Below are 27080 nucleotides of genomic sequence, written 5' to 3' on the forward strand. Positions count from 1 at the left end.
TGTTCCTGTCTGTGTTTGCCATGCAATACTATGTTTCCAAACATTCTATACTGAAAGAAAACAGGATTTGGCAATAATAATAATTTTAGTTAATCCTCTTTGTGCGTTTCTGAAGCTGCTCAGGAACATCATCATCAGCTATATCAGATGCTTTATTATTTTGGTATTAGAGAATGGAAGTTGATAACTTTTCAGGCAAATAATTATTTTAAGGAGCCAGGTTGAAAAACTACAGTATAAATAAAAGTAATATACAGACAGTTTAACTTCTGAACATAGAGGAGGAAATTTTATTATGTAAAAGCAGTGGATTAAAAAATGTAACAAAAATTCTGTATAACCCAATAACTCCATTTTATGCTAACATACAGAAAATAATCACATTATAGAATGCATTTATATCTCTTATTATTGTAACTCATTACATTTGTATTTTAGTACAGTCAAAATTTAAGTCATATTTCTTTTGTGAATCTAATTCTACCAGTCAATTAAAAATTTTCTGTTGAGTCTCTACTATATTGATCTGGCACCTTTAGTTATTGAAAATATTGTTTTATCTTTTGTTTCCTATTTGTTAGATGTTTGCAGTTCTACATGCTTCCTAATGTTCCCAAAAGAGATTAACTCTAGTTTTTTTGGGTTTTTTTAGGAGCTAACGCTCCTCTAAACTTATTTTCTTAAAGCAATTGAAGTCATATGAATTTAAAGTCTTTAAGGATTTTTCTTCTCCGTTCTTGCCCCTGACCCCACTATTCCATTATAATTAACTTTCTCTGATTTTTGTTAATCTAATTACTAGAATGAATATTCAAGTTATCATCCAACTTCATAGCTAGAGGTTTTAAATTACTTAATTTCTGTTTATACTATCATGTATGCTCTAAGATAGATCTGTTTGTGTAACTCATTATTTGAAATAGGCATAAAAACATAAGCGTTTCTGAAAATATATAACTTCTTGATATTGCACAAGAAACAAAAATATTAATAATAATGAATTGGGTACAGTTAACCAAAAGTAAAACTACAAATATACACACAATAAAGAAATAATGTGGCTATAAGATTCAAATGGTTAAGAAATGTGTGTATGTGTGTGTGTGTGCATGTGTATAGATTTATATCAGAAAGTATCTGTAGCCAGGTTAAAATTTCACCAAACATTTCATTTCCACATGAAAGGTTTTTTAAAACATGTTAACCATTGTTTCATTTAACAATTAGTTGAATTTTACCTTGCAATTTGAAAACTGAGAAACATGGTATTATACATTAATACTGAGAATAAATGTTTAACAGAAACTCATTCTGCTTTATTAGGTTATATTGCTATAATATGTCTTAAGATACATTCTTTTTGGTTGTCTGGGATTTGTGTAAATCTGCCACTATTATAATAGCACTTCTGTTTTTCCTTCAAGTTAACAGACTTCAAAGGGAGCTTCATTAACATTAATAATCAAGTTTGTAACATATATAAGATGAAAAAGGGCAAATGTTACATTACAGTGATAACTTGATTGTCTTTGCTTGTTAAAATATTGGTCTTAATTTTTTTTTCTCTGTACCCGTATTTTAAATTTATACTCCACATATTTTTGGGTGTAATTTAAAAAATTGTCTAAATACATTTCATAATATGTAAATTATAATTCAGATTATTTTGTTTATATGTGTTTACATAGATATGTGATTATCTCTATTTATAATATATTTATAGTAACCTAGCAAGCCCTTTCATTTTAGGAGGGACCCTTGAAGATAATTAGCATATAAAAGTTTCATTTTAGTGTAGCTTTAACCACTGATGTTGTATGAATATTCTAGTAACTTTTCTTTAGCAGATTTTCCACAAATACTAGAAGAGTTACCATGAATCAATTTTGTCACAACAAAGTGATTTCAAAGTGATCTTTACTGAGTTTTCTTGGATCCTTGCAACTGGAACTTTGGGGGTTGATGACGTTTGTCAGGAAGACAGAAAAGATGGTATCACTTCAGATCTGATATTCTTGAGTCTGGACTTAAAGATTATCTGTTGAAGATTGATTCTTCCCCTTGTTCTCTCCAAATTCAGATCTCACTTCTCCAGAGGTTTAGAAGGCCCTATTTCACCACTGCCACACAGAAAAAGACAAAACTCAAGAAAAATAATATTATAAGTTGACTGTTCTACAAGACACAACATAATTCTTAGGTCAGAATTTCATGGCTTTTGGCATCAGGCCACTACACTGTTAATACAACAAAGACTGGAAACAAAAGTTCCTGGAACTTACATTTATTTAATTTCTTCCCCAATGTAACTCATTGTACCCTTCAAACATAAGGTGTTCTTATTACTAATGCAATTCTTCAACTATAGGAGCACTTTTTTTTTTCTTGCATGATCTAAGCTAGAATGGGTAGGACACATAAATATGTAATATAAAGATAGGTCAGCCAGGTAGACCGAAGTAGGGAGAAAGGAAGCAGTTAAGAAGTGTTTTCCTTCAAAAAAAATTTTACAATGTTAACTTACTAATGGTAAATCTGGTTGAAACATAGATCTAACAAATTTGCAAGTTCATGTTTTTAATGAGAGCTTTGAGCCATCAAGTTAACATTGTTTTTTTCAAACATTGTTATATACATTCTGTAAATTAAAATAAAGCGCACACACACACACACACACACACACACACACACAGCGGAGTTTTCCTTCAAATTCTTAAATTCATAACTCTTCTAACCTGCCTCAGTGATTCTGAGTAGAATTATATTTTCTTGCAGCAACGTTTTGCCTTAATTCTGGGTAGAATTATATATTTTGCAGCAACATTTTGCCTTAAAAAAGATTGTCTCTTAAAATACTTTTCCCCACATCAGAGAACATAAAAGCATTTGAAAAAAAAAAAGACTTTCATAAGCTATGCTTAGAATTATACTTCCCTCATCTAAAAATGAGCTCTGCTGATTCTGATTGGTATAAGCAATTGCTTTCAAGTAGAATAAAAACAACATCGTAACTTTTTAAATAAAGTTTAACTGGGAGCTTCATAGGCTGCCTACCTAACTATTCCTTTCTCAAGAAGGTAAGGATAGAGAGTTATCAAAATTTTCTCACATAAAATTACTAATATTCCTGACTCTGAATTGAAATCATCCTTTACATTTTTTTGTCATCCTTTGATCCTAGCGTTTCCTGATTTCTTATTACAATGGCGATTAGTACATTGATACATTCAATTCAGAGCCAAGTACTGAATTATAATCTTCACACCATCTTTTTTGTCAGAAAATGACAATATGAGAAATTTTTTGTAAGATAATGAGAAGTTATATGGATGGTTTCTGGCCCCTTAGTGATCTATGATGGATTTTGACAGAAAGGATGAACAATTCTTTCACTAATGGACCTCAGTAATTTGGTTCCTGAATAAAGAAACAATTCAAATAGGATTTAAACTTCTTAATGCTAAAGTCAACTAAGCATGTGCATATAAATATGTAGGTGGTATAAAATTGGTTCAAAGTTAGCATGAATTTACAAGCTGCTATTGTCATTTAGTTAATATTTATACCTACCAATACAGACACAAACATTCTAAATCTTTGCATTTTTGCCTCGAGAGCATATAAATCTATAAGTAGCTAAATATCATCTGGTTTTTGTACGAGACTCTACCCATGCTACTGAGAAATACGTCCTTGTGTTTGATAGGCGGCCATGAAAAGGAGCCACCTAAATGATTATGTAGCCATTACCCATGGAATGAATCTTCACCATCTTCTCTTTCTATTCTAACTTAAAAAATGTTTGGCAAATAGATCATTAAAGTAGACTTAACATAGTAGTAGTTAAAACCTGTTGTACAGGCTCTAGAAATCAGGAAATAGATGCAAAATTTTAAAATCAGATTTAATCGGGAGGGAACTGTTTCATGTAAACTATTAAATAACTGTTCACTTGTTTAAAGTTTGCTGCTAGGTTAGGATTGATATAGAGGGTGTTGTTTCCTGAAATTCTTTTTCATTTCTTTTATGAATATGACTTTTTAAGTTACACTAGATATGCACTAGAAAGTAGATATTATTGGTAAATTGAATTATAAATGGCTAGAAAAACCAACTTTTGTTTTAGGCAAACTCTTTCATTGTTCTATTAATTTTAATAATCAATCACAATATGGTAATTGGGTTTTGGTTTTTTTTTTTGCCAAAGAAATGAAGAATTTCTTATGCACATCATCTGTTTAGGCAAAAAGCGGAAACTGGTTATTCTGGGGTCCTAATTTTTCTTGGGAACATTTTCAAATGATGAGTTCTTCAACTCATCAGTGTGATAACTAGTAAAAGGAAATGGTGATTGGTGGGAGAGATTAAAACAAAGGTTGGGACAAAAGGGGTGGGGGGGGGTAGTTCAGAGGTAGAAATATGGAAGTTGAATTCAATTTTTTAATTGAGCACCTACCATAGGCCCCCCAAATGGCTGACAATACCACTAAATGTTTTAGGTTTAAATAAAGGAAAATGAAAACATATCAGTAATTAGTCTTTATTTCTAGAACATCATTCTAAATGACCCATTCAAATAAAGTTTTGTTTTTGACTGATACATTTTCACATTAGTCAACATGTTCATTGGTACCATTACCAGCTACCTTACCAGGCACAGCAGATGACAGGTGATGAGCAAGGAGCAGTCTCATAGTAGCTTTACCACATGTGTTCCTAGGCTGAAAAGGCCCTTCTTTGTACTTCCGGTGGGTGGAGTATGTAGCTTAGTGTTTAAGTACAGGAGTGCAGAAATCAGATAGGTCTAGGTTCAAATTCCAGCTCTAGTATTTAGTTTCTGTGTGGTCTCAAGAAAAAATACTCAGTCCCTTGTCTGGAAAATTAGAATGACACTTACCTCATAAGGCGGTGAGGATTCATTAAAATTACATGTGTAAAGCATTTAGCAGAGTAGAGTGTGCTAACTAACCGGATGCTGGCATTAGAGGGAGAGCCCTAGGATGGACAGATCATGGGGTTTCCAACTCCGGCCTGCAGCGTCAAGTTCTTAACACCCAATGTAACTAACGACTTGCTTCAGTTCCCTGGCCTTCATCCTGCCACCTGTTTACTGCACCTCAGTGATGAGGTGGGAGGCATTCCACAAGGATATGTTCCCACCTAGCTTTATCAGGATTATGGAATCCCAGGCAGTGCTAATGCAGAGCACAAGCATTTATCACTGAGAAGCATCTGTCACACAGGAGATGGGGGTGGTGTGAGGAAAGATGAGGAAATGATCGAAGTAGATGATGAATGGCAAAAGATTTTTTGAATTCATAAAACCCATTTTAAATTAAGAAAAAAATACCAGTTTCTTCATTCTCAACGACGGGTGTGCATACACATTCAGGTTTCTTTTAGTTGGTACTGACTTAGCTTTTTGTAAATAATAATGACAAGTTTTTGTTTAACTGTTACACTGGTTCTTTGAGGGATTTTCCAGAGATCTATTAAATATAGAAATTCCTTAAGTGATATAAACAAGTATTGTTTTAACCAGGGAGAAAGTTGCCAACCACCACCAGCCTCTCTTCCCACTTTTTAGAATATAAGTCAGTATATTATCTCAAGTATTTAGGTATATCCTTGGCATGTTCATAACAATTGTTTCATTAGGCCTTCTCCAGCTCTAATGGAATTATTTTAATCTAATCAAATTATTTAACCTATCAAAGTACTTCAATCTCTACTCATCTCACCTAGAATATTTCAGCTGTTAATTTTTTACTCAACTTTTGTCTTGTTCATCTTTTTGTCCTCAACTACATTACTTAAATATTATTTTTTACACCAGTCTATTATTTTTCCTTTTAATTGGTGCTCTGCCTTAGCAAACTGTCCTTATTTTATAACTAGTGCCTGGAATCCCTATTCTAATTTTTGTCTGTACTCAAACTTCACACATTAAACATTGCTCATGTACCACTGTGAATCATTTCTCTGAATATTTTACTTTTGAAATATGGGAGAGATTAAGACAAATTTCTGAGTCCGAATCCACTGCCACTTGGTTGTGCTTTATTAATTTCTGAGATTCTTCTTAGTCCTGCTTACTAAAGCACTATAAACATCTGAGCTACACTGTAACTGGTGGCAAACCTGTTAGGCACTGACTCCATTCCTTCACAATTTCTCTCTAGAGAACAAAAGTCCTTTTAAGCAAGACCGTGTTAGTCAGACAGAAAAAGAAAACAAGGTTCTACATGAATCTATCTAGATTTTCCTTTCGTTTTTAGATTTGGAGACCGGATCACTCAAGTTATAAAGGCAGGAGGAGCAAGCCACTTCCACAACCTTGATTCATTGTCTTCACAGCACTGGAGGGCAAGAAGCGATAACAGGAAGGAGTTACCGCTCTGCAGCTCCTCCCCAAGAGAGGGAAAAAATGAGAGGAAACTGGGTTGGAGAGGTGTTGAGGTGCTGCGTATTTTCATTCCTCCTAGGTTTAAAAGGCAAGCAGTCTTTACATGAACTCTGCCTTAACAAGGAAAATTACATTATAAAGAAGCCTGTGCTGTCCGGTAGCTAGTTCCAAAACACAAGGTGTCCTGCGTTAACATGAAACTGGGAGAAAATATCGTGGAGGTGTGGCTTTGTGAAACTGAACATAACATCTCAGTCATGTAAAATTAGAGATCATGTTTAATGTTTACATATTTGCCTGCTAATTGTTGGCTGTTAGTGCATGTCAAAACACTTAAGTCAAACCCCCTTTTCCTAATGGAATAGACAATCCATTAGGAAATGGATTGGTAGTAGTGGTAGTGTTTAGAAAGAACCTTGCTCTTTAATGGTGATGAGGGTCATGTAAAACAGTGGTCCCAAAGAAAATGTTTATTAAGACACTATAGAAATAGTCTGGAAATTTTGTTTATCTTATCTCTCTACACTATTCTCTGAGAGTCTCTGGATTTGTTAAAAGAACTTTTCGCAGGGTCCTGTCAGTAATGCTTATACCATATTTCATTTTTAGTTGCAGTTCAGATTTAATTACTTGCTAAACTATTGTATCTAAGATGAATCATTTTTCCTATTATGTGGCTTTAAAAAAAATTCCTGATTTCTTGTTTATCTTTTTGTGTATTTTCCCCATCTCTACGTCCCATTAGTTTAATACTGCATGGCTACTATACCATTCTTATTCTTACTTAACACTTCAACATCTCCCCACAAATCTCTGAGCTCATGCTGTGCTCTAATATTTTCAAGTAAATCTGTGTTACTCAATAGATCTCTCAATTCTCTTAGCAACTTGTTCTTTTATGCAAGTTGTATACAAAAATATGACTTGTGTATCTCAAAAATCAGATGTAAAAAAAGAGCAATGTTGTTAAATTACTGTTCATAGACACAAAATTACACTTTTAAATATAGGAGTTATTTAACATCCCTTTCATTATGAGAAGGGTATTACAATGCAAGTAATTCACATTAAAAGGCATTCTATTCAATAGTTGTGTTTATTAGTGGGTCAGTTTTGCAAGTGTTTTAATTCACATGTAATTCGTGTAGACCCTGTTTCAGCAACAATTAACAAACAATACTACTACTTTAACTAAAAAGTGATAAACTATTTTCATTTATATGCTCTGTGATTATTTTTATACTTCTCAAATTTTGTAGTCCTTTACAGAAAAAATAATAATAAAGCATGGTGATAAACTGCAATTTGCCACAACACATTTTCTCCAAATCTTAGATAGTATAAAACACACAAGACATTTTTTTGCACACTCTACTTTTATAGAACAACCAGATTTGTGATTGATTTATTTTATTAGTTTTATCAATATACATGGCAGCTTTCTCAAATCTCAAAGTTCCAAAAGTATGTAATTTTAAAGGTAAAAAATCATTTTTCTTTAGATGTCATATTTCTAGAGAACTATTAAAGTCTATTTATAAACAAAAATAATTAATAAACTAACACACTTTAGAAATCAGAATATTTTAAATTATTTTAAAGGAATACAAGATATGTCTTTTTAATTAACTATCATAGTTAAATTTAATATCACAAAACAAAATGACTCATCCCCACTAATGTCTCAGGTGAGGTAAAGTCATTGAGTTTTATACTTAATATAAGTTTTAAATGATTATTAAATGATATTTTATCAATTATAGGAAAATATTAATTTACAGGAATTTCTTTAGTTCCATCAACGTTTTTAGGCCAAGTTTGAGCCCATGTCCACTTTCAAGGTTAGATTCAGTGCACCTAACCTGCCTAATAAGTATATGAATTTCACTGATAAAAAGGGGGAATAAACAGTGGCTAAATCACCATTCAACTTACAAAAAAAAAAAAAAAAAAGCTAAAAGTTAAAGGGATCATTTCAAATAATTAGTCAAAAAAATTTTTTTTTTAAATTTAAACAGGGAATGGCCAATGATGTTGGGTTTAAAATTTCACAAAATTTCACAGGATAACCTTAAAAAAAACAAAAACACATAGAAATAGTGAAGTCATCACCTTATTGATAAAAAACTAAAGTTTAATAGTCATTAAAGGGTAACAACCACTTGTAGTCTACATTTAAAAGTAACTTTAACCATAGCTAAAACAAACTAAAAACAAAGAATTCTATTAAGAAAAAACAAAAAAATGATAAAACATTTAATAACACCTAAACCATAGATACTTAAGATCCTAAACAAAAATATTTAAGGTCAAAGGGCCTTGAAACTTTTTTCAAACACTTCACCTTAGAAAATCAATTTCTAAATAGCTCATATCCTTTGCTTTGGTGTTTTGTCTACTATCAACTAAACATTAGCACAGTAGAAAACCACTTATGTTCTTTTCAAATGCTTGGCATTATAATGTGATCTCATATCTTTCCTCAAATTAAATTTTGCTCCACATATTCCACACGTATACAGGTGAACATCCATGTGCTGTTCCAACTGTTCATTATTTGGGAATATCTGAAAGCAGACCTGGCATATAGTCTCACCAGCAGATAAATGAGAAATCATATGCCGTACATGGTCATGTTTTCGGAAGTTTCCTTGATCACAAATGGAACAGACATACCTGGCCATGCCTTTGTGCATGTCATTGTGGAGTCGCAACTGACGTTCTCTTAAAAACTGCTTTCCACATGTCTGACAAACAAACTGTTTTTCCTTAGTATGAACAGTATAGTGTTCTCTTAGGTGACACCGCTGGTAAAACCCTTTTCCACACAGATTACAAAAATGCTTTCGCCTGTGATCTCTTTCGTTTTCTTCCATGATGGCACTCTTAAACATATCTTGGTCTAGGCAGCTAGACATATGTTCAACCACTAGATTTTCAGTTTCAAAACGTTGGCCACAATTAGGACACCGAAAAGGACAGGCAGAATGTTTAAATAACTGCTTTTTTTGGATACTGTTTATCTGGAAATGATTGTCCCTAAAATCATCCAACATCTCAAACATCTCTCGTATTTCAGACTGCTCATCGGGATTCTCTTCCATGTCCATTTTCTCCTCAGTATTTCCTAATCCATTCATTGTCAGATCTTGGGGTTCTCCACATCTTTGAGCATGTTCCTGAAGCTGTCTACCCTTAACAAGTATTTGTCCACATTTACCACATGCACAGATATTTTCAATGTGTTTGGCTAAGTAATGCGATGACAGGTCCTCCTCAGTTATTGTGAGTCCACACAGCTCACAAGATGCATTTTCAGTGTCCTCTTGCACTGGACTGCCATTGTTGGGGGGCCTCATATTTTCTAAACCACCTCTTTCATCAGCATTTATTGACATCCGTGGTTTTAGAGTTTTCCTACCACTTTTTTTAATACTGACATCTTCTTCCACATAATATCTATAAAATGGCTCTTCAGGTTCATCTTCTAATTCATCGTTGTCAGTGGATTCATTACAATCTTTATCAGTAACTTTAATAATGTTAAAGTCTTTCAGTTCATCTGTAGGAATATCTTCTGGCTCCATCTTGATGATGATTCTTTTCCTCTCAGCAGCTCTGCTTTTCTCTTCACCGGCTAGTTCAGACTCCACTGTGCTACTCTTTCTGCTTCCAGTGGTGGAAGTCGAATCGTCAGCAGCCTGGTTTGTCTCACCTCTGTATTTGTCTGTCTGTGCAGAAAATGTTTTAGAAGCATCCTTTTCACCAAATTCGGCTTTGATATTACCGTCTTTTCCATCTCTAACATCTACTATTCTGTGGTAGGCTCTCGTGTTTTGATATGAATGTCTGTTAGTACAGGTTAGCACATGCTCATCTAATAATTTCTCACAGCTAAAGCCAAACCCACAACTGTCACAGGTAAAACTCCGTCCAAAGCGTCGCGACACGCGTTCTTTTGGAGTAGATAATTTGGACACAGAACTTTTTTTACATACATCAAATAGTGGTTCAGGTAAATTACCTAATTGTAAAGACTCTTCATCAGGTTCTCTATTATGTGGTGTATTTACGGTTGAACTTGGCTCTGCACACCACCTATTGGCTTCACTGCCGTTTCTAGCCACAGTGTCTTCATACATTCGTACTCCAAATATCATTTTGCTGTTGTGTTTGCTAGAAGCAGAAGATGAACATTTTGAACTAGAACAATCTGCATCCTGTATGTCTTCTAAGCAGTCAGGAACATTGTACAGCTGTAGGTAGTTCATTGCCACTTTAAACTGCTCAAAACTGGAGGGAGCGGTCATAATTTTTCCTAAATACATAAATTGCAAAATGAGATCAAAACACTCAGCACTGATTTTCATGTTGCTGAGATTCAGTTGTGCAGTACTATGCTGATGGTTCATGAAAAACATTCTAAAATAGGAGCTACAAGCAGCTAGAACTGCTTTGTGTGCTTGAAAGTAAATGTCATCAATTGCAATACAACAGTCACAGAGAAAACCCCATTCCCTTTGGTTGTTTAGCTGCTGAAGGACGTAGCTGCTGTGGCTGGGCTTTGCCATCTTCTATTAATTGGAGACCTATGTAAAACAAAAATATTGAAGTCAGACAAGGCAGCAGAAGAGTACCTGAAAGAAAGAATAATTTTGATCATGAGTTGTGACTTGTGTGACTTTGCTATTACAATCAATGTATGGATAGCTTTCCATTCTAATGTAGCAAAATTCAATAATATAAACCTGAATAATTTTTTAAATTTGGAGATGAAGATACCCAGCCATTTATTCAAGCTTCTCATTTTCATTTTAAAGAATGGAAGCAAAGGTATCACAACCAACACCCCATCACACCACTTTGGTTTTATTACAACTCTAGGGGGGAAAATGTATACAAAATTTGAAAGGAAAAAAGACACTAGTTTAAAAGTACTTGGAAGATACCAACAATGAAAGTAAATAAAATAGCAACTTAAATTGAACTTTAGTAACTAAATTGCAAAATATTAAAAACTTCTTAGATGACTGATATAAAGGAATTATTGCTCATTTTCAAATGTGATGAGAGGGTATTTCGGTTTTGTTAAATAAAAGTCCTTATCTTTTAAATATACATACTGACATATTTATGGATGAAATGCTATATCTAAGATATGCTTGAAAATAATACAATGGGTTGGGAGATATAATATTGGCCATGTGTTGATAACTACTAAAGCTGGAAGACAGGTATAATTCTATTTGTATATGTTTGAAAATTTCCTTTGAAAAATTCTATTTAAAAAAAAATCTTATTAGATTACATGGAAACAGCACCAAGCAAATAGGTTTGACCAATGCTTTTCTCTTTTTTTGATTATTGAAGAAGCAATAATTCAGAATATGTGTCTTTTATTGCTTGGCACGCACTTTAGGGTACAAAGAAGCAGATCTATTTGGGAAGGAGGTATCTATCCATAGACTGTAAATTTTTCCTCTTTTTATTGTTTTTAAAAAGTATACAAAAGTGTAACACATACTCATTGCAAAATATTCAAATATAAAAGTACACAGAATAAAAACACACCTTAGGTTGCATACCTCTTCCCAGAGGTAACCTCTCCAAACACTGGATTGTATATCTTCAGATCAGTTTCTATGGATACATACAGAGGCAACAGATATTGAGCACCTACTATGTGCCAGGCACATAGTTTTGCTTTTGTTGTGTTTTTTTATTTTTAAATCTAAATGGTATTGTACTAATATTCCTTTTTGCAACTAATTTTCTTCACGTAACAACATATGGTAGCCACTCTAAGTATTTTTAATGTAGGGAGTTGACTTTGGATAAAGAAAAAAGGAAAGGAAAATATTAAAAGTACTAGAAGTCCTATCTATTATAATACAAATCTAAAATAAGATCCAATTTTAGCCTCAAATTTTAATCTGTATACATAAAACTTCAGTCTATTTTCTACTGAAAAACAAGTTCCTATGCAATTTGACTGAACATAAAAAGAACATTTAACAAGCTTGTTCAGAGAAATAAATTGTTCACTATTCAGTCCCTAAACCCTTTGATCCCCAAAGTAATAATTAAGAGAGTATCTAAGTTTACTTACTTCTACCTGCTTTTTATCTGTTCGTCACAGATCACATGTAGATCACATAGCCCTTTTCCCTACTACCAAAAGACCTATCCTGCCTCCTTTTTCCTGCCTAAAGACAAGAGTTGCATAGCCAGGATGCATGTGAAATAATATTGTTGAAATGCACTGTTGAAAATGAAGGTGGCTTCTTAAAATTGCAACCACTGTGCTTTTCCTACAAGGTAGATCAAGTATTTCAAGTACATACAATATTTCAACCTTTTGTAACTCAGATTTATCTGTGCCAAAACTGTGAGGAATCACATTCAGGATGTACCGAAATACAAAAAGCAACGTATGCACCCAAGATATTCATCAGTGTGTTATTTACAAATTGATATGCCTAATAAAAGGGAGTTGTAAGTAAACCAAGGTAAATCCATACCCTAAAATTCACTGTCATGTGGTGTTTAAAAACTAGATTTACAAATGAAGACTGTAGAAGAAAATGAGAAAAGATTTTAGGATAGAAAGTCAAGTAAATAAACACAGGATACAAAATTATGCAACAATTATAATTATATAAAACAAATCCAAACAACAACAAAACCTTATTCAAAGGTTAAAAAAAAAGAAAACACACACACACATCCACACTCAAAAATGTTGATCCCCAAGCTTGTTTTATGTAGGATGAGATTTCTAGATCTATAAGCATTTTGTAGGATTCAGAGAAACCTTTAATAAATAAATCAAAGGGAAAGAGGCAGAGGGATAGATAGCTCAAAAATTTTTTTCTAGTAGTAAGAGTCGTTTCAAAATGGAACAAACCCGCGCAGAGGATAGTGAATGCCCTGTGTGGAAGCTGGGACGAAGTGTTGTTGAGGACGGTCTGTACAGGGAAAAGAGCACAGGCTTTGGATCAGACAGATCTGAGTTCCAATCCAATTTTGCGACTTTAGGTAACTAGTTTATCCTCACTGACCCCAAGTTTCCCGAACTGTCAAAGTGGGGATAATATAACTCAAATGATACACCAAACATGAGGGTTCACAGAAGCAGTGTGTACAGTGTATATGATAATTAATGGAAGTAACAGTGGCAGTTGTGCAGTGGGGATGCTTACGTATAAGTATCAGGAGGTACGCTGGTCTAAATAGTCTTAACGTTTCCTTCCAAACAGGAGTCCGACAGTACGAAAGCCAGCAGTTAATCGGTTCTCATTTTAAATATCTCATGCTTGAAATGATGACATGAAGAGCTTAAAGGTTTCAAGGGCCCTTCTAATGGAAATGAAAAGCAGTTTTATGGTCAGCAACCAAAATTAATGCAACTCCAAAGACCAATATGACAAGCACCATCTGTAGCTATTGTCACAATTCTATTAATGAAAATACATATATTCTGTGTTACCATAAACAAAACACTAAAACAAATAAGAGCATCAACAGCATTTTACTGTATACTTATTTTATTTTATTATTATTATTTTTTTTTAGCTGAGCCATCCTGCTACCTGTTGGCAGCTCAGCGGCTGCTCAGNGGCTGGACTCGAACCGCTGTTGCTCAGAGCTCAAACTCTTGAGCGAGCTCTTAACCAACTGAGCCACTCGGCCGGCCCTTACTGTATACTTATTAATTCAACAAATACTTATTGGGTATTTTGGTGTGCAGGGCACTGTATGAAGTACTGAGAATGAACAATAGAACAGGTATTCTGTAACTTCAAGGCTACAGCATGGAGAATTTGGACGTTTTCCTAGATTAGTGACTTCATTCAACATATAGACTGTAAAATGCCTACTCTGTGGAAGAAGGCTTCGCGCTGTGGTGGAAAGAACAAGGGCTCTGAGTCAGACAAGCCGGGTACGAATTCCACTGCCTCCACATGTCTCTGTTTCCATCTGCCCTCACATAGAGCTCCAGGCTGAACAAGTACTGTGTCTAAAATTAATGCTAAAACTACAGCTTTCAGGCTGACCTAGATTGGTAGTTTCATCAATGTCATTATGCAAATGTCCAAGTTCTGAGTAAAACTAATTTTAGGTAGGGTGATTTAACAGCAATCATTCACACATTAGCACCAGTAATTTTGTCCTTGTCACACCTCATTCAGAAAAGCTTTAAGAAAGCTTACCACCACCAAAAAAAAGGGGGGAAGGGGGGGGGGAGGGAATCTAAATTTCTGTAAGACTTAGTTTGTTGGCTCTTGAGAATAATTTTGCATTAAAATTTTTACAATTCACTTACTTTTATTAAACAATAAATTTCGCTCAAATTCCAAAAGAAGTGTGCTCTCTTTTCAAGCTTTTGATATTCTTAATAATGCTACCAAAAAAAACTTAGTAAACTTTGTTACAGTAAAGCTTGTAACCAGTTTTAAATAAAAGAGCTGCTTATATTTCAGTTCTTGTTTTTATAACTGAAATTGCTGGCTGCTTTTGTTTGTGTTACTAGCTGCATCGCTGGTGGAACAAGTTTATTACAGCTAAGCACCCAGTATACATGCAGCTCCAGGAGGAATAAGGAGTTAGGCGATGCAAAAATTTGACTAGATTTTTAAAATTTTAGTTTGAAAAAGTTTGCCAGCTCATCTTACATTCAAAAACAACCACCAAGGACATTAAGCAATTTAGATATTCATAGACTTGTACAGTGTAGAGAGATCTAATCTAGTCCAACATTCTCATTTCATAGAAGGGCAAAGATCTAGGGCTGTTACTGTATCAAAGGTATAGTTAACTGTGGTGAAGTAGGTACTAGGACTCTTGACCATCCAGATGGGTACTAATCACTGTACAGTGGTTACTACATATTCGTTGGTACGAGTACGCAGTATGCCCTTCTCAAGAATACTCCACAAGGACTGTCTGTGCATGCATCTTCCATACAGGTTTATTAGCCAGGGGGTCTTGTACGAGTGACTACCCCCATCTGAACTCTATCTGTAATGTGGTTTTATCTGTGTGTGTGCATCTAGACTTATCCAGTTGACGTGTTCTCTAAATTACACTAAATTACACTGTGTAAGCTATTTCAGTAAATTTCTCACTGACATAGTAATGTTTAAGAAATACTTTTCCTTCATTGCTAAATCTCTCAAATTGGAAAAAGCAGTTTTGCTGGAAGATTCTTTTGCCTTAGCCTTAGTCAAATGATAATTTAAGGGTCTATAAATAAGCACATAAAGTAAATGAAGAAGTAACAAAGACATTTTGGAGTTGACCCTTTCTGTAACGCAAATAATCACCCTCTAATTTATGTCACAGACTAGCATTACCCATTACCAAGGAGGCCCCTGGGGACGATTTGCATGGCCTCAGAGAGTCTGCAGCAGAGCCTCGCATCAGGCTCTCAATTCAGTGCCCCAGCCTCTGAACTCCTAACAATCACCTCTGGGTCCCAAAGGACATTTCAATGTATACATTCATTTCCTTATGCCTATTTCTGTGTCTTATCTGATTGAATGTATGTGCATGGATTTAATTTGAGGGCTATACTTGTAGACTAGTTTTTTAAGAAGACTGCAATGTAATGAAAGGATTCTTTCATGTTTATAAATCAGAGTATCAGAACATATTGAACACCCACAATATTGCTAATATGGCATTGAGGTGGAGGTGAAGAAGGATGGTATACAATAGAGCTAATTACATAAAAGGGATTAAATTTTATACCAAGACACAAGTTGAGAATAATTATGTACTGAATTATATTGAATAAAGTTCAGCAAGAGTTTAGAAAGAGAAAAGCATGAATTGCACTGGAACAGTAGGCTTTAGGAAGGGTGCAGGATTTGAGTGGAGCCCTGATGAATGGGTAGGATACAGAAAAACAGAAAGCAGAGGGAAAAGCATTTCAGTAGTCTGCACAGATGTCTGTGTAAGTAATTGGGGAGAGGTACACAGCAGCATAAATAAAAGCTTGGAAATGTAATTGGAGGGAAGGTAGATTTGTTTTACTGGCCTTACTATGAAAGTGCCAGGCTCCAGTCTAAGCAAATGGGCGTGTATCATATGTATTATATACATACACATATGTATGCATGTAAATATGTATACCATTTCATCATTTAATCCTCACAACAAACCCTACAAAGTAGGCAATGTTTTAAGACTCATTTTCCAGATAAGAAAACAGAGGCACACAATGTTATATAACGTTTCTAAGGCTATAGAGGACTTGGTGAGATTAGAACACAAGCAATGTGCCTCTCCAGCCTGACATCAAGGCCTTAACGACGTTGCCACCTATAAAAATACGGTAACCTCAGCAAAATTCTTTCCTAGAATATCACTTTCCAGGGTATACAGTCAAATTTCTAAATTTAAACTTAATTAAATTCTTTAGGTTTTTCTCCTTGAAATTTCCAGGAAGAACCAGTTGTATACAGGCTCCTAAAGATAAAAGGTTTTACTTCAAGGTACTTAAATGACAGACATGATTAAGTTTAGAAAATTGTATTCAGTTTTTAGAATAGGCACTCTGGCTGGTTATTAGACTGTACACTCGATAGTACAGTTAGTTCTGAAATTATAATTAAGTTACGTTCTAAAACTTGATTTGTAAGTTAATTACTTGGAGCTTGAAACATATATTCCCATAGAAACAATGCTACAAAGAGGGGCTCAGTTCTATCCCCACATTCTACAATCTTTAAAAACCCTAATGTAGCTGTAAGTCAGTCCTAACACTCTTCCTCACATTATTAGCACTAACAGGTACTGCACAGCAGTGCCCAAGTGAACTCTCAAGGACAGGGCCGAGGCTTGACGACCTTCGTGTTCCCTGGTTGGCACTGAATGCATGCTTGTTAAATGAAGGATTAAATAAGGGCCCAGGAAGCAGACACCAGTAGACATGGATACCAACTTTACCGCTGAACTTCTTTACCTCTCTAAGCCTGCCACTTTTCTCATCTATAAAATACAGATAATCACACTTCTCATCTATAAAATACAGATAATCACACTTCTCACAGGAGTCTCGTATAAATTAGAGATGACAAATGTTTGTCTTTTCAAGCCAAGCACAATACAATTTTTCTTAAATACTAATGTCATCATTGTGAACTTAGTTCATATAATTTTACAAAGTGATCAAGTTCAATCCACTGCTTTATAGATGAGAAAACAAACTGAGGCCCTAGATTAAGCGATATGCTCAAAGTCATATCTAGTTTTAGAGGCTGACAGATCTCCTTATCCTGCTCTAGGGCTCTTCCTACTATTCTAACTGCCACCCCTAAGTCCAGCACACCTGGCTGGCTGCTTTCTCCTCTGCATCAATTATGTTTTGCTGAAATAAAAGAGCTGTTCAAATTTCCAGGGGCTGTTTGCACCTACAAAATGACCTGAGACAGTTACACTTTTTTTTTTTTTTTTTTTAGCTGAGCCATCCTGCCACCTGTTGGCAGCTCAGCAGTTCAGCTCGGGCTGGGCATCAAACCGCTGTTGCTCAGAGCTAACTCTTGAGCGAGCTCTTAACCAACTGAGCCACTCGGCCAACCCTAAAAAAATTTTTTATTGGGGAACAGCCATGGTCATTGGTTACACACTGCTTTCATGATATAGTTGACTCTTTTACAGAGGGCGCAGCTCACAGTGGCCCATGCAGGGACTTGAACCGGCAACCTTGGTGTTATCAGCACCTTGCTCTAACCAACTAAGCTCACTGGTCTCCCCTTGTTATGCCTCTGAAGACTGTGATCTGTTGGTATTTTTCTGTCTCCTTACTTGTCAAGCCAACAGCCGTCACTTCTAAAAGGTGTGCTGAGCAAGCTCCTGCTGCCCACCATTTCAATCTGTTATGGGTTATGAAATTAAGAGAAAAACTCATCGAAACTGAATCTACATAAAAAATTTTTTGTGAGGTAGGGCCGGCCGAGTGGCTCAGTTGGTTAAGAGCTTGCTCAAGAGTGCGAGATCTTAGCAACAGCGGTTTGATTCCCGGACCGAGCTGAGCTGCTGCTGAGCTGCCAACAGATGACAGGATGGCTCAGTTGGGGATATTTTCTCTGACATAGGGAAGTGTTCAAGGAGTAAGATAAGATTTTAATTCCTGCACTTTGTTTCAACTATCTGAATTGCTGATAAGCAACAAATAGTTTAACTCTTTTTCTTCAGCCCAGGGCACCTGATAGCTGGGGTTGCCAACCAAATAAACTTCTAAATAAGTGAGGTGTTTTTGTAGTTCAGCTGCATTATGTATCTAGGAAATGAATTAATCCACACAGAAAGCAAAGAGAACATGGTGGCTTTTGGGACACTCCCCTCTCCCTCCAGGAGTAGAGGAAGAAAATTATTTAATTCAACCAGTCTACATTTTTTTTGATCTGTTCACCCTAGAGGCAACATGACATCTTCTGACCACCAGAGGGCACTGTGTGAACAGCTGGCTTCTCAACAACAAGCAGCTTCATCAGAAAGTCCCTTTCTGCACGTGGCATTTATATTCTTAAGAGTTCATTTTGTGGCACTTCTATGTATTCAAAAGTACTCCCTTTGTGACTTTGTCTGGGACCCACCTAAAACTGCTCCTCCACCTGTATTCTGAGTCAGCTGACACCACCATGCAGGCTACTTGGGAGTTACCTGGGTCTCCTCCCTCGTAATTAAGTCTTGCCAATATTTTCACTAAATATTTCTCAGATCTGCCCCGCTATTCCACCCCTACCTTCCCTGCACTCCTGATGCCACTATTATCACTCCTGAGTTAGTACAACAGGCTCCCTAACTAGTCTCTCAAATCCATCCTCACCCTCAGAGGACTCCTAAAGAACAAAAATCAGACCATATCTTTCTCCTGCTTAAACTCTACTGTTCCCCTCACATATCCCCAGGCTAAAGTACAAACTCCTTAGCAAGGCATCAAAGGCTCCTGCCCACCCATCTCATCTTGTTTGGCTACTTCCTGCTTCAAACTTCTTGTTCAAACAGCGTAAAACTGCTTGTTTCCCCTCCCCCATCCCTCATCTCTTCATGTATTTTCCCTCCATTTTTAGTCGTGCTGATTGGTTCTTGTATCTGAACCTCCCACAGATCATTTATCTATCAGTTTATCACCTCCTCCAAAAAGCCTTTTGTAATGCCTCCCTCTCCCACTATTTTGGGGTTTGATATTACTTTTTGTTATGTCCTTAGTTTGCACTTACTACACTGTATTTTAATTACCAGAACAGCAACATAAAGTAGGTGTTAAAGCACAAACTAACTAGACTGCCTGGGTTCAAATTCGGGCTCTGCCACTTGTTAGGTGTGACCCTGGGTAGGTTGCTTAACCAATTTGTGCCTCAATTCTCTCATCTGAGAACCAGGATGGTAATCCTTCTAAGCATTTAGACTTATTGTAAGGCAGTGTCTGAAAGGGAGTAAGTGCTAAATAAGAATTGGCTACCATAGTTCCTATGTGTTGGTCTCCCCACTAGATCATGAGGAATTTGAAGGCAAAGACTTCAGCTTCTTCATTTCTCTGCAACATAATATGTATTCAGTAAATGCGGCTAAATGAGTAACTTGGTGAGGCAGCTCTCTGATGATGAGGGACTACCCTGATGCTCCTTTCAGTAGATGCACACATTTCTAAATTACATTGTTTCCAATGTTGTAGCTCCAATTGTTTCTATGTTTAATTCTAACCAAAATCCTGAAAACTTCATACTTTAAAGTCAATGAATAAAAGCAATAGAGTCTCATAAAAAGTGTGTTCATTCTAAGAAGCTTAACGCCATTTTTAAGCCTTAAATCTATTTAAGACTATCCCTCATCCAAAAGCACCTACACAGCAAAAGTCCTCATGCCATCACACATGCTATTCCTTAGAACCTTTTCGATGTCCAGCTCACTTTCTTCCGGAAGTTTTTTCTGATCCCAAGTCTAGGCAGATGACCCTCTTCCGTGCTTCCGAAAGATCCTGTACCTATAACTATAGGGTGACAAATAATGTATCATCCAAACTGGGATGCTATGTGGTGATATATCTATCACCACACTAACAGCAGGGGTTATAAGTACGCTGCCCCCCTGCTTTGCTGTAAGCTGCTTGAGATCAGAGCACTGTCTTAGTCATCACTGTATACCCTGAGCCTGTAACAGTTGCCTGATACTTGGTTGATATCTGATCAGTTTTTGAATGAATCAATGTTGAAGTAGGTTAAGTTTTACTCTCCTTATCAATTTTTTGTATTACTTCAATCACGCAATTTTTATATAGTGGCCAAAAATTTACAAAGCAATTTCTTATACATTATACAACTGATTCTCACAACAATCCTGAGGTAGGTATTTTTATCCTTATTTTGTGAATGAGGACACAGGTTCAGCCGTTGATACTTAAGTGCTCATCTTGTAAGTAGAAGATGGAACTCAAACTCTCGGTTCAGAGTCCTAAGTTTCAGTTTTTATAAACCAGACAACACTCTTTCTGGCAATGACGATGAACTGAAGTGTCCCTTTGCAACATTCTAAGCCTCCCAGTCACCCCATTCTCATGTTGCCTCATACTGCAGGCAGAATGCCCGGCTCCTTCCCCATCTCCTCTTCCATCTGCTGACTCCCACTGCCCATCAGAGCAAGCCCTGCAATACTAAAGATTTCAAGTGGGATGCAGCTCGTCGTCTCAAAAGGATTCCATGCTATCTCACACAGACAACCAACAGAAAATATGGTTGATTTAATTCTTTCCTTAATTTTCTAATTTTATTTTGAAAATGATTTTAACTCAAAGCAGAGTAGTGTAAAAACCATGCATGTCCCCAACATCCTCAAATAACCAATTTGTGATTAAACTTCTAGGTATTATTTTGGGGCTTTGTTTTCAGAACATCATCAGCTACTTCTTTACAGCTCATAACAGGCTAATAAGGGATTCTGCACTTTCATTAAGATCTCTTGTAGTTACTATGTAAGCCACAGTATTACTCAGAAATCTGTCTCAAATATGTACCACCTGCTCCCGTGCCACATCTGAAAACCACAGGCATTGACCCCCTTCTTTCCTCAATGTTTGGCATGCTACGTCTGGATATTGATCAAGAGGAACCCCTCATCGCATGCACATCAGCACAGAGATGTCTTGGCAGTGGTCTTCATGGTAAGTGTACCCACTACTCCTTCCCAACTATAAATTATGAAACTTTCTACAGATGTGAACGTTTGGTTTTGCTTGAATGAGTTTGGCCTGTATAAATCAATCCAGGAGAAGCTGGACATCGACATTAACATTAAAAAAGTGTGAAAACTAGCATTAGCCCACCAAGGCATAGTAAGTACTTCAAAAGGGCAGACCTGAAATAGCAGCCCTGTTACATTTAAATTTTCATGTCTGTTACTTAATCATAGAATTTCAAATCAGCCCAATGCAAAACATTTCCTTTTACTCTACCTGGCCAATTCTCACCAACCTGAGTAGTGAACAGAGAACAGCAGTCCATGAATCATCTGAAGGCCACCCCTAGGCAGGGTGAGGCACACACAGCAGCACGGTTATGACCAAATGTGGCCTTCTCTCATTTTAAACAAGGAATTTACTGTGAACAGTGATTATCTCTGAGGAGTGGGAGTCAGAATGACTTTCATTTTTATAGTATTTTATGTACTTCAGTATAGGTTGAATTTTTACAAAGAGCATGGGTTTTATAAAAGAGCATGGCTTTTATAAAGTATTTCTATTTTGAGAAAAAAGACATGACTCACTTTTAATTTGGTTCCCAAAAGAATATAAGAATAAATAACAAAGTAATTTGAATATTTTATAGTGAGATAGCACAAGAAGAAAATATCAGGACAAAACATCCTACAGAGATCAAAGTGGCCTCACAAGCAGATGTTTTGCAAATATACCTAAATTTTTTGGGGGAAGACAACAGATTGTAGCTTAAAAATAAAAATCTATGGAAAACTTTTTGCATTTTTATTCCAAATGGTTTCCTCCCCTTTGGGCCAGAAGGTTAATAGCAATCGGCTGACACTCTTCCGGGGTGGAGGAGGAGTGGCCTGCAAGCAGGCACTTCTTTTTCCCTGCACATTATAATGGAAAATGGTGCTAAGTACAAAAATTTAGCAGTGTTAAACCAAAATCAAAACACAAGGTCAAGAGCAAGTGGCTCCAACAGTGTTTATGCTCTGTTAAGGTCCTGGTTAAATATGGTTTCTCTTTTCTCTAACAGTGATGGACGCCCCCCCCCCCCCCACCTGCCCAAAGTTGGTCACTATATTGCAATGGGAAGAACAGAAAGGCTTCCGGAAAGACCTCTCAATCAGTTATTCTGTATTTGGTAATAATGGAGAAATCTGCTTTTAAAATCAATATAAGATGTTAACTGAAGACTCTCCTGCAAACTGTCTATTAATCTTTGGAAAAGCATCTCACCTCCACTATATTTCAATTTTCTGTTTAAGATGAGGAACCCCCACTCCCACTCCCCATCTAGCTCCCAAAGCCAGTTATTGAGACTTTATCAGATATCCAGTAAAAGATTCAAAAGGAAAATTCTGAGGTTCTGACCACCAGTCTTCAATCAAGCTTCATCTTTTTGTATCCCAATTCTCCTCATCACATCCATTTGTACCGACAAAGTTTCATAGAATCTAATTTCGCCGTTTCAAAGACGGTGATTGCTTTGAACTTATGAGAACTGCATCCTTCACCAAATCTGCTCCAGAATGCCTTGAACTGCAGCTCAAGAAACTAAGTCTCCTCAAAAAGCCTGGGACCGCTCCTAGGGTTCGAGTGTCAAGGAGAAAATTGTTCCTGGAATAGTTTTCCTGCTGTGATACATTCTGTTTGGAAATATACTTAAGCTAGTGGAGAATCTGTGCGTACCTACCACGTTGAAGTTCGACTTAGTAATATTATTACATATACAAATGCCCTACTGTCCCCAGAAAACATCAAGGGCTTTCACCAACATCTCCCTGACGCTCCTAATCTGGAAAATGTCATGTCAACCTTTCAGATCATGTAACGCGTTGCTTAGGTAGAATGGGAGAGTGGCTGAGTTCAGACCCAAGCCTACATACTTTAGTGGTAACGACTCCCGATCTACATCCAACACATTTCCCGAACACTAACAGAACTTTTAGAAAGCGCCCACCACTGGAAGCGAAAAGCACTTTCTTCTCAGGAAACAGAAGATCTTTTCCACTGAAAATTCCCAAACCCGAGACCTACCACTTTTTACTGAACAAAAAGCGTGTGTGCCGGCAAGAGGGGGTGGGAAAGGAGCGTGGCAAGCATTTGCACGGCTCTTACGCCTCCTCCCTCGGAGCGCGCCCAAGTCTGCGGCCTCGGGCTCCGGGACACTTCCCCTCCCACCCGCCGAGGAGCCGCAGCTGTAAGTTAAGAGAAGCGGGCTCTGGGTACGTCAATCAACCGGGTCCTCCCGCCTTCCGTCTACACCTCTCCCTTCCCCTTCCCCCCCCCCCCAAAAAAATAAATAAGGGCAGAGAAAGAAAGGGAAAAGAAGGTAACTAATGTGGGAACTAGTCTCCGCTGGAGCTTCACCTCGGACCCAGGGAGGCCGCAAGTCCCGGACTTTGTGCGCCGGCGGGCGGCGGGATCGAGCAGGCGGCCCAGCAGCCGCCCATCGCCGGATCCTCGCAGCGCGTCCGCCGCGCTCCGGCTCCCCGCACGGGTCGGCGCGGCTCTGGCCCCGCACTCCGCCAGGCCCGCGGCCCGCCGCCCTTTGGCGCGGGCCAAAGTTGCGCAAATAGCCCCACAACTGGCAAATACTCACCGGCCGCAGCAGGAACCGGGGTTGCGGAGATTTTAGGGAGTTTAAGGCAAATCAGCCACGGGAAAGGCGGGCGGAGGCGACGGGGCCGCGAGCTGCAGTGGAGACGACGCGCGGCGCACGGGCTGGGCTGCGCGGAGAGGTTCTGGCTCTGCCAGGGACTGTGCTGCAACAAAGGACTTCCGCTGCCGCACAGCCGCGCCTGCCGCACCGCACTGAGCCGGCCCCGCTTACGCGGCGACTCCGGGTCTGCCCACCAGTTCGCTGCGGCGTCCGCCAGCCTTCCCCTCCCTCTCGCCCGCCCACCCACTCCGCCGCTGGCTGCTAGGGGCACCAGCGGTCGCCTGTTTGTTGCAACAAGTTTCTGCGTCGGGCTCCGAGAGGGCTGGCGCAACCCGCATCGCGGGGGCTGGCGCGGCGGCGGCTTGACCACCCCTCTTGCCCCTCTCCCAAGGGTAGGCTTGGGACCTCCTCCTGTTTGCACAGCTGGATGGGACTGGGCTCCTCCCGACTCCCCAGGGGCAGGATGCTGCTTTCCCACTGCGTCCAGATGTCAGACCACTGCCCGGGAGGACCCAGCAGCTGGGCCCTCCCTCGCGGTACGTTCCCTGCGTTCTAGAGGCGCCGGCACTCTCGCCCTGTCCCGTGTATGGCCAGTCCGTTCAGGGTCGCCCATTGCCCGCGCTCCCCCACCCTGCCTTCCCAGGGCCTGTCCACCTCCGGCCTTGAGTCACTTCCCCCGCCATGCCCCACCCCGCCTAACCCGCCTCCCTTCCCAGGCTCCCGCGGCTCAGCTTCCCTGGCCCTGCGCCCTCACCCCTCTCCCGGTGGACACGCGGGCGCATCCTTCCCCACCCCCATCCCCGAACAGAGAAGGTGCCCATGCTTTTGCACACCCAGGGGAAAGTCCCCGGGTCACGCGGTTGTGTGTGTGGGGAGCCTGTGACGCTGAGGCTCTTCTCCACGCTTCCGCCTACAGAGTCACGACTGGGAACCGTGGCGGAGGCGCCCGGAGCGCAAAACGACCCCCTCCTAGCCACCAGGGCGGGCGCGCACGTAAGCACGCACGCACGCACGCACACTCCGGCCCCCGCGCCCTTCGTTCCCCGGCTACCAGGCGCGCGGTCACGTGGGCCCATCGCGGGGCGGCCGGCGCGGGAAGCCGCGCGAGAGCGGACCACGGGGTGCGTGAGCCGGCGCCGCCGCGTGACGTTCGCGGCGCGGGAGCCGCCCCTCCCGCACGGAGGAGCCGGCCGGCCGCCGCGGCGGCGTCTGGGTAAGCGACGCGGCCCGGCCCCTGTGGGCTGCTCCAGGCTCAGTCCCTCCCGCCACGAGCCGCCTGGGGCGGCGGCGGCCTGCAGCTGCGCCGGTCGCGGGACAGATGCAAGTAGCTCGGGAGGGGGGTGTTTTTGGTCCATTAGACTTGTCAATCAGGGCAAGGAGAAAAATGGCAACTGCGAGTGAACGCTGGGTCGAGGATGCCCAGAGCCGCCCTTCGCAGTTCGCACAAGGCGGTTGTTTGGGCTTGACGCAGGCCGGTCCGCTCACCGGGGCGCTGCAAAGGAATGGAGCCCTCCCTGCAGCGGGCCGGGTTGCGATCCCGCGCGGCTAGCCCCGACTGGAGTGCGGCGTTCCCCGGGCAGCCGCCCCGACTCCTCGCATGTGGGCGGGTCTCCAGGTGCAGCCTGCGAGACGCCGTGACCACTGTCCTCCCTCTCCCTTCCTCCCCACCCCCCGTTTTTTATTACTTTTTGTTTCTAGAGCAGGAAATACCCCGCCCGTCCTATAATTCATTTATTTCTTTTTTCAGATTATATTAATTTCATTCTAAGCATATCCAGTGTTTCTTTTTAAAGCGCCATCTATCACTGTCTTTCTAGCACTCATTTAGAGAAATCAAGCTGTTCCTCGAGCTGCTTAGGCAGCGCCTAGGTCTGTACCTGGAACTTGGCAGCCCCTATCATGTTTCTTAAATTAACGCCCGGTTCACCCCAAGGGATTAAATTTGGCATTCACTGTCTTGAGAATAAAGTCTTTTGGGCAAAGCTGTTCATTTTCACAAGATTTTGTCAAGTGTGTAAAGTATACTTTGTAATCACAGATTCTTAAAGCTGAAAGGGGCCTTAGAAAATCCGGTTCATCCCTCTTATTTTACAGATGAGGACACCCGGCCTAAAGATCATGTAGCTTGATCGAGGTCCTGCACCTCTTGAGTACCGACTCCAGGGCTTCAAGCGCCTTGGTCGTTTTTACTCTCTACCACACCAGCAGTGCAGTGCCAAATTAACCCACTCGTTGTAGAGACTGTCCCCCAGAGGTGATTATACTTGGCTTGATCAAGATTATTGAGAAATCAGGCGTGGCGGGTGTGTGATGGCTCTGGTATTTTAAGAAATGGGGTTGGCACTATTTCTAGGTGAACTAGACTGCCTCTGATGTATTTTGGGGCTCAAAGCCTGCCCCTCCTCCCCCTCCAATTCAGCCTGTTCTCTGCAAGAATAACCAGTATTTGCAGCATTGGTTGCTTCCTTAGATTAAGTCATCAAAGTTCACGTTAGCAATCTGAATATGTTTTAATTAAGAGTAAACTATTAATCCATTATCAGACAGACATCAGCTCTTTAATAGGGAACAGAGCAATGATGGGATAGGCCATGGAATAGATTAGTACTGCTGGGTGGGAGGTTATCAGGAAGCAGTGGAACATCACTGGGGTGGTCAGCAAGAAAGGAGGGAGGGACCTCACATGACTTGCTACACCTTTTTGTCCAGCCTGCCCTGAATGTCTTATTTGGAGGTAGTGGAGATAGATGGATTCTGCTCAGGTTTGGTCACTGTTTATTACGTACCTGTAGTGGCTAGTCATT

At 39.3% G+C, this 27080-nt stretch overlaps 2 protein-coding genes across 15 annotated transcripts in view; one reads left to right on the top strand and one right to left on the bottom strand.

Moving 5' to 3' along the window:
• Window positions 1-272: 272 nt before the first annotated feature.
• On the bottom strand, window positions 273-24952 carry ZBTB1 (zinc finger and BTB domain containing 1). Of its 6 annotated transcripts, none has more exons than XM_019641289.1 (4): window positions 24217-24487; window positions 13609-13765; window positions 9083-10995; window positions 273-2120 (listed from the first exon to the last, which is right to left on the bottom strand). In XM_019641289.1, the coding sequence occupies exons 3-4, from the start codon at window positions 10975-10977 to the stop codon at window positions 2084-2086; spliced, it is 1932 nt and encodes a 643-aa protein (XP_019496834.1). In that variant the 5' UTR covers window positions 10978-10995; window positions 13609-13765; window positions 24217-24487; the 3' UTR covers window positions 273-2083. The 6 variants fall into 6 exon arrangements, with proteins under 6 accessions (XP_019496834.1, XP_019496836.1, XP_019496831.1 ...); XM_019641286.1 differs by lacking the exon at window positions 273-2120 and adding an exon at window positions 11978-12046 and having other exon boundaries at window positions 2127-10995; window positions 24217-24484; XM_019641291.1 differs by lacking the exon at window positions 13609-13765 and having other exon boundaries at window positions 24217-24952.
• The window catches only part of ZBTB25 (zinc finger and BTB domain containing 25), a 32223-nt gene continuing 23638 nt past the window's right edge, over window positions 18496-27080 (top strand). For 3 of the 9 annotated variants that reach the window (XR_002123872.1, XM_019641300.1, XM_019641292.1), the window contains exon 1: window positions 18496-23839. Coding sequence is in view for 3 of the 9 variants with exons in the window: in XM_019641300.1 (XP_019496845.1) it covers window positions 23463-23839 (377 nt within the window). In the remaining 6 variants the exon portion in view is untranslated. The other 6 variants (XM_019641296.1, XM_019641299.1, XM_019641294.1 and 3 more) reach the window with 6 other exon arrangements.

Source organism: Hipposideros armiger, unplaced genomic scaffold (assembly GCF_001890085.2).
Source record: "Hipposideros armiger isolate ML-2016 unplaced genomic scaffold, ASM189008v1 scaffold_59, whole genome shotgun sequence".
Lineage (NCBI taxonomy): Eukaryota > Metazoa > Chordata > Mammalia > Chiroptera > Hipposideridae > Hipposideros > Hipposideros armiger.

Coding starts and splice junctions, on each gene's coding strand:
- ZBTB1 (XM_019641287.1), bottom strand. CDS start 10,977: ATGGCAAAGCCCAGCCACAGCAGCTACGTCCTTCAGCAGCTAAACAAC.